Source organism: Tachypleus tridentatus, chromosome 12, assembly GCF_004210375.1.
Source record: "Tachypleus tridentatus isolate NWPU-2018 chromosome 12, ASM421037v1, whole genome shotgun sequence".
Classification (NCBI taxonomy): Eukaryota; Metazoa; Arthropoda; class Merostomata; order Xiphosura; family Limulidae; genus Tachypleus; species Tachypleus tridentatus.
In genome coordinates, this window is record NC_134836.1 from 109,650,241 (window position 1) to 109,667,158 (window position 16,918).

Below are 16,918 nucleotides of genomic sequence, written 5' to 3' on the forward strand. Positions count from 1 at the left end.
TCTTTCTATGTATTTTGCATCAGGTTGGACAAAGTGTGTCAGAATCTATTAAGCTAATTCCAAATTTAATTAAACTGCTTTATTATCAAAACATTAATGAAACAAATTCTTGTATTATTTAAGTTTTTAATTCTGTAAGAAAATATCTAAAAAAAACTCGCCTAGTATGAGAACTGTGACATTTATCTATGTATTCCCTCTATGTACATTTATTTACCACCCCTCCAAGCACTTTGGAATTCAACATAAGTTACTTATTAATAATGTAATTATAACTCAGGTAAAACACAATTCTTATCGTCCTCAATGTTGTGTGTTTTCAGAGCCATAAACTAGAAAATAGTTTACCTGCAAATTCCACATGCCACATCTTCTCACTTACAAATTCTCAGTGGTTCTGAGATTTAATAGTATGTTATTTATGACCAATAAAAAGCTAGTATTTCAATCAATCAAGTGACATGTTGTATTACGCTGTTTTTTCCACAGATGGTTGTCAGTTTCTCTTCCAGTTGAAGCTTCATTTCTGTGGAAAAGACATTGAGCTTAACTGAATTTCTCATGACTTGTTTATATAGTTACAAAGCCAGAATAACTGCAGTACTTATGGGTCATATTCTTCTTTTAACATATTATTGTTCTATGTTCTTTTGAATGTAAATAAAGTAAAAAATTATTTATTGCAGTAGTATAAAAACATTAGGGTTATGCATCACGAACAATTGAAAGTAAAATGAAGACCAAGGTGAGTAATGTATTTATTGTTTTTCATGTATTCTTTATTTATTATCATAAAAGTAACTGAAAATGTAAAAAAGTATAAACTTTTCAGGTTAGGCTAAGTAAAATAAATAATAAAATTTATGAAGTATGCTTGTGGGCATTTCGAGTAGCCCATTTATTATGAAATTTAATAGGGGAAAGTGAACTGCACATTCATCAAGTAATTTCAAATTTTATGGCAGGAATATTATTTTAGACACAGTTAAAAGGCCAATAAGAGAAATAAAATTTGAGTATAAACTATTTAAGATAAGCAAAAAATTTACACATTACAATTTGAAGTCTTTCTAGAAAGAGGAAAAAAAAGAGGTTACTTAGATTTAAATTGAATTTTTTTTAGGGTGTTTGTGAGATTTAGTGAAATCAATCTTCTATAGAGCTATGATGGAGAAAATAATATAAAACATAAAGATTTGTTAGAAAAAAATCACTTGATTTGGGTAGAAGGTTTTAGGGGTTTTACAAAAAAATGAACATATTCAGATGAAGAAAAGTATTCTTAATCGTAATATGAAATTCACTTTAAACTTGGAGCATGTAATTAAACGTGAAGTTTTAGTAAAAATACTGGAATAAAAATTCTGATTTTTGTGTACCAAAGACTTAAAGTTTACTGAAAGCTTGCCGAATTTTGTGGAGATACAGCATATATGCCTTGGTTACAAGGTTTTGTGAAATTCAGATTTCCTGTGCAGATATGGAAACATCAAAATATTTGTACTTCACATTTCTCTTTGCACTTCTGATAACAGCTGACCTGTAACAACGAAATAAATGTTTCATTGCACGTTATTCTCTTCTGACTAATTTGGAGATCGGTGTAAATTATTTTAATTTTTCTTTGTGTTTCTGCTACCACTGGAATGAACATATCTGAGTAATGTTATTTTTCGTTTCTCCCTCAACACTCATGACTGCCGTGAGTGGAATGAATACAATGTTTTTACTTCACACATTTTTTGCAGGTATGCTATCGACGGAATGGACACAACGAGATTGACGAGCCAATGTTCACTCAACCACTGATGTATACCAAAATCCGTAAACAGATTCCTGTCCTTGACCAATATACCAAGAAGCTTGTGGATGAAGGTGTGGTAACAGAGAAGGAAATTGAAGTATGTAATGTTATATTGACATGTTTTTTGTCTGTTAATAACATACCTGTGTATAACAAAATAATAATAAATATTGGTCCAAGTTTTATATTTTATTATTCTTATAGATTATCATATTAACTTCCTGTCAATGTGTGCAATATTAACCGTTCTTCAATATCTTAAGATCCTGCATAAAGATAGCTATACAGTGTGACAATATGTAATTAGGTAAAACCTTGGAAGCTGATTGCTGTGCAGCAACATTTTTAACATGTAAAAAGTACATATCAGCATGAAAGTTATAGTGTGACATCATTGTAATTTTTTATTTGTCTCTTATTTGCATGTTCCATTGGAAATATGTTTTTTTAATTTTGAAAAATCAGTTAATTAGAGATGTAATTGACATTTCAATCTGTAGGAAGAAAAGGAAAGATACGAGAGCATCTTGCAAGAAGCCTATACTAATGCACAAAGAGAAAGTAAAACCTATAATAAAGACTGGCTGGATTCCCCATGGAGTGGTAAAGTATTAATTTTTTATGTTTAGAGTAAATTGTTTTCTTTATGAAGAATTAATTTTTATGTATATATCTTGCATGTTGTCACGTAGGTTTTATTCTGTTCATCTGTCAAACTGACTTGAAGTTTTAAAAATCCATATGTTTGTTAAAAATAAAAAAGGTAAAATCAGTTTTTGTTCACTTTTAACAAAGCATTATTTTTTGTATTGGTATGATTATATATTTAACAGAAATAAAATATATCATGATCAAACTCTAGTTTGATATTGAGTCAGGCATTCAGGAAGTTTGTATAGAAACACTGATTAATGAGAGTTTCTAAGTTAGGTATTCATTAATGTCGCATAGAAATACTAGATATGATGATGAATTAAGCATTCATTAATGACATAGAATCACTGAAGGTGATAGTGAGTCAAGCATTCATTAATGTCATGCAAAAATTACTGAAGGTGATTGTGAGTCGAGCATTCATTAATGTCATTTTAAAATTACTGAAGGTGATCATGAGTCAGGTATTTATGAATTTTATATAGAAAACTGAACACCTTTGAAGTGTTGAATGCACACCTGCATATCTAATGTTTGAAAGTTAAGATAGTAATTCTAATGCAGTTTCAAAGATTTGTTTTACACACAAATATTTTAGTATATATTTTACGAAATTATGTGGAACTTGTATAATGTAATTCACAAATTAAAGTAAAAAATGTCCAACTTTAAGAAGTTCATTTTATGCCATTTGTGTGGACAAAGAGTAATAAAACTTCAAAATGAAAGGGGCTGGAGTCAACTCTTAAACATGATTGGATAAAACTGATTATGAACTGTTTTCATCAATATAAAACATGTAAAAGTGTACGAGAAATAATTTGTTGATTCTCTAGATGTTGGCTTCCCAGGGTTCTGGTTGGGATGGACAGAAGATTCTATTGAAAAATTTACAAATTGAAAAATAAATTATAAAAATCCTGAAGTGTATTTTTTCTTTCACGAAAATGTTTTTCTGTTAAATTATATTTGTTTGAAACCTACAGAAATTTTCTACATCAAGCAAGACATCAGGTTAGGTGAGTTTAATGAGTATAGTAGCTGATGACAGTTTGATAAATCAAATTCTTATTCACTTGCATCAAATGATTTTATGTAAAATCATTTGAAATAGGTAAATTTGGTAGTCAGAGGTCCCATTCAGCTTTTCAGTTAATACCATAATTTTTTTGGCACCTTTAGTGAAACATGATCAGAACTGTGCCTCAATTGATGTTTTGTGTTGGATCACTTGTAAGTGGAATTGACTGTGTTAAAGCCAGAATGTTTGTGACTTGTGTAGAACATTATATGCAAGCACATTTTCACCCCTCACATGAGAAATATTTTTTAAGTACACTATAAGAAAACATCAATTCAAAGATCTTGTTTCTCTCATACACTGGATGATTACTCTCTTTGAAAAATACTATGAAAGACATTAAATCAAGTATTTACTGTCCTTTTTGAAGAAACTTCAAATTTATTACAATTGACTCCATAATACAGTTCATTATAACATTATCATCAGTATTTTTCTGTATTTTGTGAATAAATCCTGAAGTTTTTTCTTTGTTTAGGGTTCTTTGGTGACAGAAGTCCTATCAAATGTGACCCTACTGGAGTATCTGAGGATATCTTGAAACATATTGGGAATGTATTCAGTTCACCACCTCCAGGAAATTTCAAAATTCACCCAGGCATCAGACGCATACTCAAAGGTCGTATGGAGATGATGGAGGTTCGTACAGTTGACTGGGCACTAGCTGAAGCAATGGCATATGGCTCTCTGTTAAAGGAAGGTATTCATGTGAGATTAAGTGGTCAAGATGTGGAACGGGGCACTTTCAGGTAACAAAGTTTGAAGAAACTAATGTTAGTAACAACCAATGTAGAATCATGTTCCAAAGCACAAAATTTAGAATATATAATACAGTTAATTAACAATACTATAATTTAGATCTAAAATACCCTTTTTTCAAGTGACTTTGAATGTGTAATATGAACCAATAAAGAATTAATTGAACATATGGAACTGCTAGTGTTTAAAACTTGATTTTAAAAACTCTTAGAATATCAGTGTTTTTCCTTTGATCTGAACTTCACGAAGAAATAAATCCAGGCCATTCAGCTGTTTCCACCTACAGTTTCACCCAAAATATTTTCACTGGTTGAATGAAATTGTTTCCCATCGTAGCATCCCTTCAAGTTGCATTAAAGATATGGAACATGCCATAATTTTTTTCTCTCGCAGCCTGCAGAAACACAATTTTTTTTCCATGGTTGTCATCCATCTATAATTTCACATAGCAGTTTCTTTCTGTGAAAGTCTTTCTTGATCTCAGGGACACAAGATACCCCCCCCCCCCATAAACACACACACCATATTTCTAAACTATCCTTTATTCTAACTTTCTTCTTCTATTTGACAACGTGTTTAAACAAAGTTGTGATGTTGCTGTGTCCTCACAAAATAAGATTTTCATTTGTGAACTTTTTTGTTTATTTTTTTTTATGTTGAAAAATCAGTTTTGAAGTAATGCACTGGGGAAATAAATTGGATCCATGTTAAATGTTTTATATGTTAGAGCATTTCTGATTACTGCTTGTTTCGTTACTAGAATAATCCAACATCAGTGATTGCTTTTACAGGTGTAATGTTTACCAGTTACTACCAATATTTTTGAAAGTGTCACCTTGTTTTATTTTTGGTGATAAAATATTGTTGGACTACTTTACCAGGCAGAGTGTACACCAATTACCATACAGTACTGTTACCAATTTGTGTGTGAACTAACCCTGCCATGTTCCAGTACTAGAGTATGCTAATATCAGACAAGTTTACTGGTTAGTGTGATACATTGTCCACTGGCCAAGATGGCTGGGTATGTAAACTTGTAACCATACTCGTGACTTTGGTACCGAGTGTAGTTAATGACCCATTCATCACTTCTGAATATACAAATAATACAACCAAAATAGTGTATTCCACCATATCATTCAGTGTGGTGTAACTTGTAAACAATGTGGACAGTTACATGTATATGTTGAATAAACGTATTGTCACCTAGAATCCATGAACATCTTAGAGATAGAACAAAACAATTGCAATCCTTGTGCATGGCACTTTCATAGTCCAGAATGTTTTTCTCTATATTAGGGCTCAAGTATGTACTTTTGGATATCATTAAATGAAATCACCTTGAAATCTGTTAATTCGTAAATTTGGTAATCTCAGTACAAATGGTATAAACTAATACTTCTTTCTTGTAGTTTTAAAACACGTATGTATTTTGTTATACTGATCATTATTTAGAAGTTTAAAATTACTGTTTCTTATCTTGTTTGCACTTTATCTTAACTAAACTATTACTTTATTAAACTTCCATTTTTTGGAAGTTAATAATTACATTTTATTTTACTTATCTAATATTTATCTCATTCATGAAATCACTAAAAATGTAACACAATATTGTCTTACTCTATATCTATTGTTAAGTGTGTTTTAATAACATATGTGTTTGAGTTAAAACTCCAGGTTGTTCTGTCCAGAATTTATTTCAAATCTTTAATCTCCAATAGCAGTTTGTTTACATTGAATAAGAGCAGAAGCCCAGAATGTTAACTGTATCAATAAATGTCAATCAGAATTTTACCAGAGTGTTTTTGTATTGATCTTTGTCAGTGAAGCAGTGTGTTAAGTGTGGATGTGATATAAATAGTGAAAGAATTGTTAAATATTATTATTTTTTAGAAAAGCAGTGTACTGGTATAGTGTGTTTCAGGCAAGTAGAATCATGACATACTTGTTGAGAATTATTTGCTTGAATTTATCACAGATGTAGAGTGGAACAAAGCTCTGGAGTTGTGTAAAGGGCTAGTTATGTCAAAGGGTTAAACAAAGTCCTAGAAATGTGGCAAGGGCTAGTTAGGACACAGGGTAAAACAAAGTTCCAGATGTGTAAACCTTTAACTGAGTATGCACTGTTATATCAAACTAGACTGATAGATATTTATAGAGATAACTAACTGTATGGTCTGCTGTAAAATATTTTTTCAGTCATCGCCACCATGTACTTCACCACCAGACTATTGATAAGACAACATACCGGCCTTTGTGTCAGCTGTGGCCTGATCAAGCCCCTTACACTGTGTCTAATAGTTCCTTGTCCGAATATGGTGTTTTAGGTGAGTTATACTAAAAATTTAACATGTATGGTCTTAATATACAGTTTTTGAATGATTAATTACCAAAAGATGAACAAAGTAACCTACCATTCTTTATATGAACTGTAACCTTTACTCTATTGTAAATTATTTTACACTTTGAAGTTGATTATATGAATGTGAATTTTCTAGGTAGACCATTAATGAAAGTATCAGCCATGCAAGTTTGATACATACAGATACATTTTAAAGTGGTATTCCCATTTAACTGTAAAATATTGGCACCTTTTTACATACATGTAGACATGAAAACGTTGTCATAAACACATGAATTTGCTATCATTAGTGCTCTTTCTGTTATCCTGGAAAATGCATGCCTTAAAATAACTCATCTTGAAATGTACTACCAGAATATGTTAGAGAAAACAGTTAGGTAATATTGAATTAAATTTTATTTAGGTTAATTATTATGCTAGAATTATTATTAGACTGAAGAAAACAGAGAAGTGATTTTAATAAAACTTGTGATAATTAAATTAAAGAGCATCAACATTTTAGTCCCTGTGGTATTATAAGTGCTGCAGGTAAGGATCTCTCAGTGCTTAACCACGTGTATTTTTTTGTGGCATGCTCAGTTTTGAGTATAGATAACATCAGTGACAATGTAGTGTGTACAATTTTTAGAGGCAACAAGTACTTGGGGGCTCCAGTATTAGTACTGGGTGTAGCCTTAATTTCCTTTTAGGGACACATTTAAGCTATTTCTGCTCCTTGTATATGCAAGTTGGCATTCAGTGAAGTAATGATACTCATCAAAAAATATTATTCAACTTCAAAATATGCCAAAATTCTGTTTATTACATGTTAAGAATGTCATTTTAACAAATTAACAATAATATACACAAACAGATTGAAGTGACAATCCTAGGGGGTTTGCACAAGACTTTGAAATCCTGCAGAGCTATGGAAGATGAATTCTTAAACATCTAATTGCTGGAAATCATGTAAAACAGCTGTTTTTAATTTAAGTAATGTTTGAACAAGTCCTAAAGTTTGAAGTTCAGGAAAAAGTTAATGAAATAATTTGCTATATTAAAAAAGAAACAACTAAGAAAACCCAGAGTTTGGTTAGCAGAACTAGGTTTACTTACATAATTGTATTGTCTATTGTGAATTTTATGCTTCTAGGAACTGTTGCAGTATCTGTTGGTAAACACATTTAGCAAACAATAATGGCAGGAAAAGTTTACTTCTGGGTGGCAGAATTTGAATGTTTTTGTTATTGTAGTAAGAATTTTGGGAAAAACAAAAGTACTGGAAAGTCTTGGAATTTTTGTTTGTAAAGTCTATATGTCCCTGTCAACATTCTCGTTTTCTTCAGTGGTTAAAGTAGTTAAAACTTGCAAAAATGTGTGTGTGTGTGTGTGTGTATATATTATTATTATTACAGTAGTTTTTCTAGTACACTGTAAGCTTATTGATGTAATACTGTTAATACTGTGGAATGATTTATATTTGATGTTACAGTAATTACTTTTTATATGTAACCAGTCTATAAGAATTCAAAGACACTTAAGACCTCTGGTCTTGTTAAGTAAAAAAGCAAATTTTTATTTAATAGTGTTCTGTTGGCAGTGTCTTTTTCCTTGTAATAGGGTTTGAACTTGTGTTCTTCCATTATAAACTTTAATGTCCATTTGATAGTGTTCAGTTGGCACTATTTTTTCGTGTTACAGGATTTGAACTTGGCTTTTCTATGACAAATCCTAATGCCCTTGTTTGTTGGGAGGCTCAGTTTGGAGACTTCTTTAACACTGCACAGTGTATAATTGACCAGTTTCTCAGCAGTGGTCAGGCTAAGTGGGTGCGACAGAGTGGTTTAGTTCTGATGCTTCCACATGGTATGGAAGGAATGGTAAGCTTATTGTTTTTCCCTACTGATATGACAGTTTAAAAATGTTGATTTTTTATTTGTGGTAATATTCAGAGAACAATCAACCCTCTTACTACAGGCAACTTTTTCTGGGCATGTTATAAGGTTTTTGTGAGTTACATTTAAACATTAATTAGATTACTTGCTTATTATGGAATACTAATAAATATAGAAAGAAAACATTCCTAGTAGTCCAATTTTTAATAATGTACAAGTTTTAAGATCTTATTTTTGTAAGGAAGTACTTTTAAAAAATCCTGTATGAAAACTGTTATATTTGCTCTCTAAGTATCTCTTGGATTTATTCAACACCCCTCCAAGAAGTAAAATTTAACATAAATTGTAGCCTTTAATTCTGTTTTCTTAATTTAGAAAATTGTATACATCCTTCATGTGTACAATTTCAGAAATTGTAGATTGTTCTCTTTGACGTTTAATTCAATATTATTTACAACCAATAGAAGTTCAAGTTTAATCAATCAAATGATATATTATGTTTTCTGTATAGATAATTATTTAATTTGCTTCCAGTTAAATACATTGAGTTTAAATGAATTTGTAACAACTTCTGTTGCATAGTTTGAAACCCAAAAATTGTGATAGTTAGACAATGTCTGTTTTTTGTGTTATATTATTCAGTACTCTTTGGCGCATTACTTAGTGTAGTGGTATCATTAGTATAAGAAAATAAAGTTCATTAATAGTTGACAAAGAAAAGGCCTATGTAAGTGCAAATTTTTTGTTTTTAATGTGTATTCTTTATCTATTAAAATAATGAACTCTCAGATCATTTTACTATATTCATCTGAAACTGCATTGATGTTAAACTAACATTATCATAAGTTTCTTTGCATAATGTAACTGTTAGATGGTAAAATTAAAGTACTAGCATTAATATGCTTGTAAATTGTGTAACTGATAGTACAATTAATGTGCTGGGTTTGATATTAACTTGTACCAATAATTAGACAATTGTACTGGTAGCACATTTGATGTGTTAGGTTTAGTATTAATATGTACAACTGATGGTAAGTTTAATGTGCTAGATTTTAATTTATGTACATGATGGTGTAGTTAACCCTGTTACCATGGGTATCCTCTACTGTGCATAACACCAACTTTTAGTGTCTAAGATTAAGACTGAGAGACAGTGTATCTCCACTGCAATGTGGGTCCTACTTCTTCAGTCCCTTCCAAAACTTAGGGTATATTTTATAATCTCACATTATAGCTTGTACCCTTGGATCTTTTCAATTAATGCAGCATTTTTTGTTTTGGCTTGTTTTTTTATTATAACAAGTATAGGTGTGTGTGAGGGGGGGGAGATTATAAAATGTGTCCTAGGTTTTGGAGGTGACTGAAGAAGTAGGACCCACATTGCATTGGGAATAATGTCATCTATTAGTCAGTTCACTAGTCTCACATAAGACAATTAGAAATTAGGAGAGCGAGATGTGGGAGCTCAAGCCCACAATGTCCCACATCTATATCACCATTCATATATATATATAAAGCTATTTGAATAAGAAAGTGATAGCATATTTTTAATGTTTTGATTTTATTGACATATTAAAATGTTTTTAAAAAGTTTCAACTTTTTGTACATTACATGAAATCTAGCATGCCTAATTGTATTTATGTAGTTATCTTGACTCCAGCAAAGATAAATCCACTAGCATTTGATGTAAATACAGTCGTTTTAGGTCTAAAAGAAAAATTACTATCTGTGCAGGAATGCACACTTATTGACATTCCTATTATTATTTTTAATCTAACCTCCAGTACTTAAGTTTATTACTTTTTTAACCCTTTCTGGTCCAGTTGTTATTACTCATTGAGCATATTCAATGTAACTTTTGGTATCTTGTATATTTTTTCATATTTGTAATACATTTATTTTCAACATAAAACTCGAACAATAACTGTTGAATGCTTTTTTCCCTATGTTAGTTTTTCAGTTCATGAATATTTTATATTCAGTAAAATAAATTCATGCTACAATTACTTATGAGATAACTTAAAAATCTGTGTTTTAGAAACATTTGTATTGAAAGCAAGATTTGTGAGAGAAAGTCAGTCATAAAAACTTTATACACATTTGTGCTTATCTGCATGAAAAGGTCTGGGTGTGATGAGGTTAAAAATGAAAAAAATTAGCCCAGAAATTACTCAGAATTAAATATTTTTCTGATAATTAGGAAGCAAAATTAATGTTATGGCTTTTTATGACAAGTTTAATTTATATAGGTTTGACAACTTTTATGTAACATTTTTTTCTCTGTCAGCAATGCCTCTCCAGTGGTTCTGGACTGAGTCTGAAGGCTTATAATTTTAAAACCAAGTTTCGAAACCCATTATCATACTGTGCAGATAATCAGTTGTGTAGCTTTGTGCTTAATAAAAAAACAAAAAAGCAAACCCTATCACTGGTGTCCAATCATTATGAGAAATAAAGAAACTTTGAATGTTTGAATTATGTTTAATACAATTCACCACATTTTATCTGTTGATAAACCTACATCTTTGTGTTTAGTACCATTCAGCATATTTTATCTGTTGATAAACCTGCATCTTTGTGTTTAGTACCATTCAGCATATCTTATCTGTTGATAAACCTGCATCTTTGTGTTTAGTACCATTCAGCATATCTTATCTGTTGATAAACCTGCATCTTTGTGTTTAGTACCATTCAGCATATCTTATCTGTTGATAAACCTGCATCTTTGTGTTTAGTACCATTCAGCATATCTTATCTGTTGATAAACCTGCATCTTTGTGTTTAGTACCATTCAGCATATCTTATCTGTTGATAGAACTTGCATCTTTGTGTTTAGTACCATTCAGCATATCTTATCTGTTGAAGAACTTTCATCTTTGTGTTTAGTACCATTCAGCATATCTTATCTGTTGAAGAACTTTCATCTTTGTGTTTAGTACCATTCAGCATATCTTATCTGTTGAGGAACTTGCATCTTTGTGTTTAATACGATTCAATATATCCTATTTTTTTTCGGTTTATAATCTTGTGTCTTTGTATTCATGGTGATGATTTAATTTAAATGTGACTATGATAAATGAATCCACAATATTTGTGAATAATTGCAGGGTCCGGAACATTCTAGTGGACGTCCTGAACGTTTTCTGCAGTTGTGCAGTGAGGATCCTGATGAATTCCCAGTAAGTAAGGATTTATATCTTCTACTGGAAGAACATCTTTAGCCTGTAGAAGAATGTTTGAGTTTAAAATCCAAGTAAAAAGATATAATTTATTGTGATAATTTATACATGCTTGTGTGACAATGTTTGAATATATTTCTAGTTTTGTAAGTGTTTACTTGTGTTAGTCAAACACTGGTAAAGTAAATTTGACAAACCAACTTGTGTGCAGAATTAATTGTTACTGTGAAAAAAAATCAAGTTGTTACTGTATTGTCTAATTTAACAGAGTATAATTTAATTAAAAACTTTAGTGAAGAAAATTTCCTTTCTTGTAGAAACTCCTTGTAATACACAAGAAACATAGGTATTGTATTCTTGTAGAAACTTCTGGGCATTAATGTGGACTAGAATTTACAACACACAAGAAACATAGGTATTGTATTCTTGTAGAAACTTCTGGGCATTAATGTGGACTAGAATTTACAACACACAAGAAACATAGGTATTGTGTTCTTGTAGAAACTTCTGGGCATTAATGTGGACTAGAATTTACAACACAAGAAACATAGGTATTGTATTCTTGTAGAAACTTCTGGGTATTAATGTGGACTAGAATTTACAATGCAAGAAACATAGGTATTGTATTCTTGTAGAAACTTCTGGGCATTAATGTGGACTAGAATTTACAACACACAAGAAACATAGGTATTGTGTTCTTGTAGAAACTTCTGGGCATTAATGTGGACTAGAATTTACAACACACAAGAAACATAGGTATTGTGTTCTTGTAGAAACTTCTGGGCATTAATGTGGACTAGAATTTACAACACAAGAAACATAGGTATTGTATTCTTGTAGAAACTTCTGGGCATTAATGTGGACTAGAATTTACAACACACAAGAAACATAGGTATTGTATTCTTGTAGAAACTTCTGGGCATTAATGTGGACTAGAATTTACAACACACAAGAAACATAGGTATTGTATTCTTGTAGAAACTTCTGGGCATTAATGTGGACTAGAATTTAACATAAGGTTTTAAGTTAAAAAGTTAATGCAGCATAATGTGGAGTTTTACCAGATGTATCAGTCGCATTTTTAATTTATTGTACGTCTTTGCAAGGAAAATGTAAATCATTCAGAAATAAAGCATGCAGAGATGCCAACCATTACAATTTGAGCGTAATCATTACGATTTTGGTGTATACATTACGACTATACACTCATACAGACAAATATTACGACTTGTTACAACTCCCAAATTATTATATATTATATAGGCCTATACAATAAAGTGATAAATTGTTCCCCCAGGGCTTGAAAGGGGTGAAAAGAAAATTTCTAGTGAGATGCAACTAAATTTTGATAATAAATAAAAGATATAGTCCAAATGGCTACTTGGGATAATCATGTTTGTGCTTGAAATAATACAAAATATTTGTATCACCGATGTCTACCAATAGTTTGAGTGCGGTGCTTCTCCATGCTGGGTGTGTGGGGGAATCCATAGTTACATCATCAGTGTTTGTCAATCAATCAGCGCTCGCGTAGATGAGGATTTCTCGTTTTCTAAGCGGCATAAAAACATCAATGCGATCGTTCACTAAATAGAAAAAAAGAGGCCTAGTTCACCAGATTGTCTTGTTTCTGGCAAATCTAAAAGGACTAAAACTGTGAATCAAAAATTTAGGAAGGAGTATAGTGCAAAATATCTGGTCATTGCATCAAAAGTTAGTGATAGCCATGCGTTTTGTACAGTGTGTTACATTGATTTTTCTGTGGCGCATGGCGGGACAAACGATTGTTCCAGATGTACAAAATCAGCATCTCATCAACAAAAGGGTGAGGCGAAAACAAAAACTATGCAGATAACAACATTTATGAGTAAGAATTCAGAATATGAAAAAGAATTTCAAAAGAATTTTTTTTAAATTTATTTATTAAATACACAAAACACAGTCATAAATGAGCAATCTATAGCAGTAATAAATAATAATAGTTATAATAATAATAATAATATAATAATAAACAGCTTAGAGACATTAGTCAGGCCTAGTAGTCGCAAATGATAAAGTGCTCTGTTTACAATCATTACGCTTAGTCATTTGAAATAGTTGGCATCTCTGAGGATGTGATGCAGACTTGTACAAATCTTCAAGAATCAACTTTTGGAAGAGCAACACAAATAGACAAGGACATAAAACTTTCCAACTTCACAAATACAATGATAATAATGACAGAATCTACTTCTGAAGTAGAACGGTACATGTTGAGTTCTAAATATAAATTGTTAAGTTAGGTTTAAGTAAATCTATTACCAATACTTATATACCTGTAATGAGTAGTATTGCTTGTTCTGTATTGGTTTTAAAAACATTTCCATGTAATAGCAAATAAGCTTGGTTATAATCTGAGGATTGCTTTATAATTGTTTTCAATGACTGAAAGACAGAAGTTATTAAAATTATTGGAATAATAACTTGTTACTAGTAATTAATTGGATCAAAGAATATCAAATAGTTTGCAAAAGTTAATATCAAACCAGATCAGACATGACTAATTTGTGTCCTTCCAGCTCAAAATGAAAAATTTGTGTTTTTAACTTGGAAAGTTTATATTAAAAAGAGTGGCAAATTTCATTTTATTTCAGGAAATAAATCAGGACTATCCAATGCACCAGCTTTTGGACATTAACATGATTGTTGTTAATTGCAGTACACCAGCTAACTACTTCCATGTCTTGAGAAGACAGATTCTTTTGCCTTTCCGTAAACCAGTAGGTTTTTTCATATTTTGGAAAGATTTAATTTTGGTCATTACTCAGTCTTTGTAAATCAAGAATTGCAAAAGAAAACAAACATATATTATGTCTTTAGTCTAATATGACAGTAGAGTTCAAATATTTGTATCCTTTATCTAGTATTTTAGAGATTTTTAAGAATTAGAAGAGAGAATGGTATTGCAGCCATACTATGTTTACCATATACATTGCTGGTGATGCATTTGGCACATTCCAGCACTCTCAGACTGGTTGTTATACAACACACACTGCAGTGGGTGGAACACTATTTATACAAGTCATTTGTTAAAACAACACTGTATTGTGTTGTTAACGCCTTTTGTGAGCTGACAGAAAAACATATAAATCACAATTTGTGAAGAAAGACATGTTTATAAAACATTTTTAGAAAAAGAAATAACAGTGAATGTTTTAATATAAAAGATTTTTATTAGGATATATTTTTATGAGAACGTTTGACTAAAGGTACGACAGTGTAGTTTTATTGAAGTGTTTTCTGTCTCTAGCTACTCATAAAAGTTTATCTCAAAAAAAGTGAGTAAAACTTAGCAGTTCCAAAAGTGGCCAGTTGAAAGCTGCCACATAGCATTTATTATCAGAAAGGAACTTGACAGCTAAAATAAATATACTTTTGACAAGTTGCAGAGAAATTAAAAACAGTTTGGAGAGTTTGCAGCAGCAGTGAATGGAAAAACTTAGAAAAGTGATAGTAGAGAATTGGCTGTAGTCTTCTGAGACAATGTTAGAAAACTGACAAGTGTTTTAATAAACTTAGAAAAAGCAATATGCAGTTAAATGTGATGTCTAAAATAACCTTGGGTATGTTTGCTCTTGTGCTTTTTTGCAAGTATATTGACTATTTATTCAGTAACATTTGCCAAGAAACAATCACTTCAGGGGCCAGGAATTTATTTGGATCAATTTATCTCATTAATGAAAAGCTATACGTTACAATGAAACAGTTCCATGAGACAGTTGGGTTCTGTTCAGCTGTATTTTGAGAATGAATATGTATGGAAGTAAATAGCAAGCTGTCCATCATGCTATCTATTTGAACAAACCAACCATTAAAGTACTGAGCAACTTATTGTAGGAAATCCAGAATTATTACCAGTCATTAGGTGGCACGGTATGGCCAGGTGATTAAAGCACTCAGTTTGTAATCTGAGGGTTGTGGGTTCGAATCTCCATCACACCAAATATGCTTGCCATTTCAGCCATGTGGGCGTTATAATGTAACGGTCAATTCCACTATTTGTTGGTTAAAGAGTTACAGTAGGTGGTGATGACTAGCTGCCTTCCCTCTAGTCTTACACTGCAAAATTAGGCAGGGCTAGGGCAGATAGTCCTTGCATAGTTTTGCACAAAATTCAAAACAAGCCAAACCAACCAATCATTAGTGTATTATTAATACTCATTTCACAAGGTATAGTATCACAAGTAGTTTCAGAGTAGTCTTGCTCAGTTGTTCAAACCAAGTCTTTTAGTAGATCATAGTTTCTCTAAAAAGTTAACAGGTCATCTAAACAGTTTGTAATGTACTTTATAATAATAATCTGTAATATTACATAATATATCTTTCTTATTGGACAGCTTATCATCTTCACTCCCAAATCTTTGCTGCGTCACCCGGATGCAAAATCCAGTTTTGATGACATGATTGAAGGTACAGTAACTTGTTGATTTTTCCACAAATACTAAGCTAATATTTACATCTAACTTTCCACTAATCACAACATCTAGATTTGTGCATTCAGTTTAGCCATAGGAATTATTCAGCATCTTTTTTTTTTTGACATCACTATTTTGTTCCTAAATGCAAAGCTATACAATAGGCTGGGCTTTGCTCATTTTGGGTACTGAATTCAGATATTTACTGTTTTTAGCCATCAGATTTACCACTGAGAATAAACGTCTTTGTTTCATTGGAAACCACTACAATGTTTTATAAGTAGGATCAACTTTATTTTCATATTCTTGAACTTGGAGTTATATTTGTACTATTTCCTGGTTTTACATTTTAAGAGTAAGGTTTAGTTTTAGTAGATGAATAATGTTTTTGAGAAATAATACTGTTTTCCAATTTATTCTAGATTAAATGAAGCTATTATAGTTATTGAAAATTGTGTTGCACCCTACATAATGATTTTGTTGTGTATTGGAATGGACGATTATTAGAGTGGTTTACTTTATTTCTTATCTTTAAGGATTGAATAAACATAGTTTGAAACATTTTTGTTGCTTGTTTTATGCTAAATAGATTTTGTTTTTTATCTCTAATCTTCAGGGTGATAAGCATATTTTAAAATAGATTTTGTTTTTTATCTCTAATCTTCAGGGTGATAAGCATATTTTAAAATAGATTTTGTTGTTTATTTGCTAATTGAATGTGCATACAATTGGTGCACTGAAGTGATCCTG

At 31.1% G+C, this 16,918-nt stretch overlaps 1 protein-coding gene across 3 annotated transcripts in view; it reads left to right on the forward strand.

Annotated features, from left to right (window-relative positions):
* Positions 1–16,918, forward strand: part of Ogdh (oxoglutarate dehydrogenase Nc73EF) — a 57,709-nt gene that overhangs the window by 36,162 nt on the left and 4,629 nt on the right. For all 3 annotated transcript variants that reach the window (XM_076473257.1, XM_076473258.1, XM_076473259.1), the window contains 8 exons: positions 1,749–1,901; positions 2,305–2,407; positions 4,018–4,288; positions 6,498–6,625; positions 8,341–8,519; positions 11,643–11,714; positions 14,348–14,473; positions 16,091–16,163. In XM_076473257.1, coding sequence (XP_076329372.1) covers positions 1,749–1,901; positions 2,305–2,407; positions 4,018–4,288; positions 6,498–6,625; positions 8,341–8,519; positions 11,643–11,714; positions 14,348–14,473; positions 16,091–16,163 — 1,105 coding nt within the window. The remainder of the gene's footprint in view (positions 1–1,748; positions 1,902–2,304; positions 2,408–4,017; positions 4,289–6,497; positions 6,626–8,340; positions 8,520–11,642; positions 11,715–14,347; positions 14,474–16,090; positions 16,164–16,918) is intronic.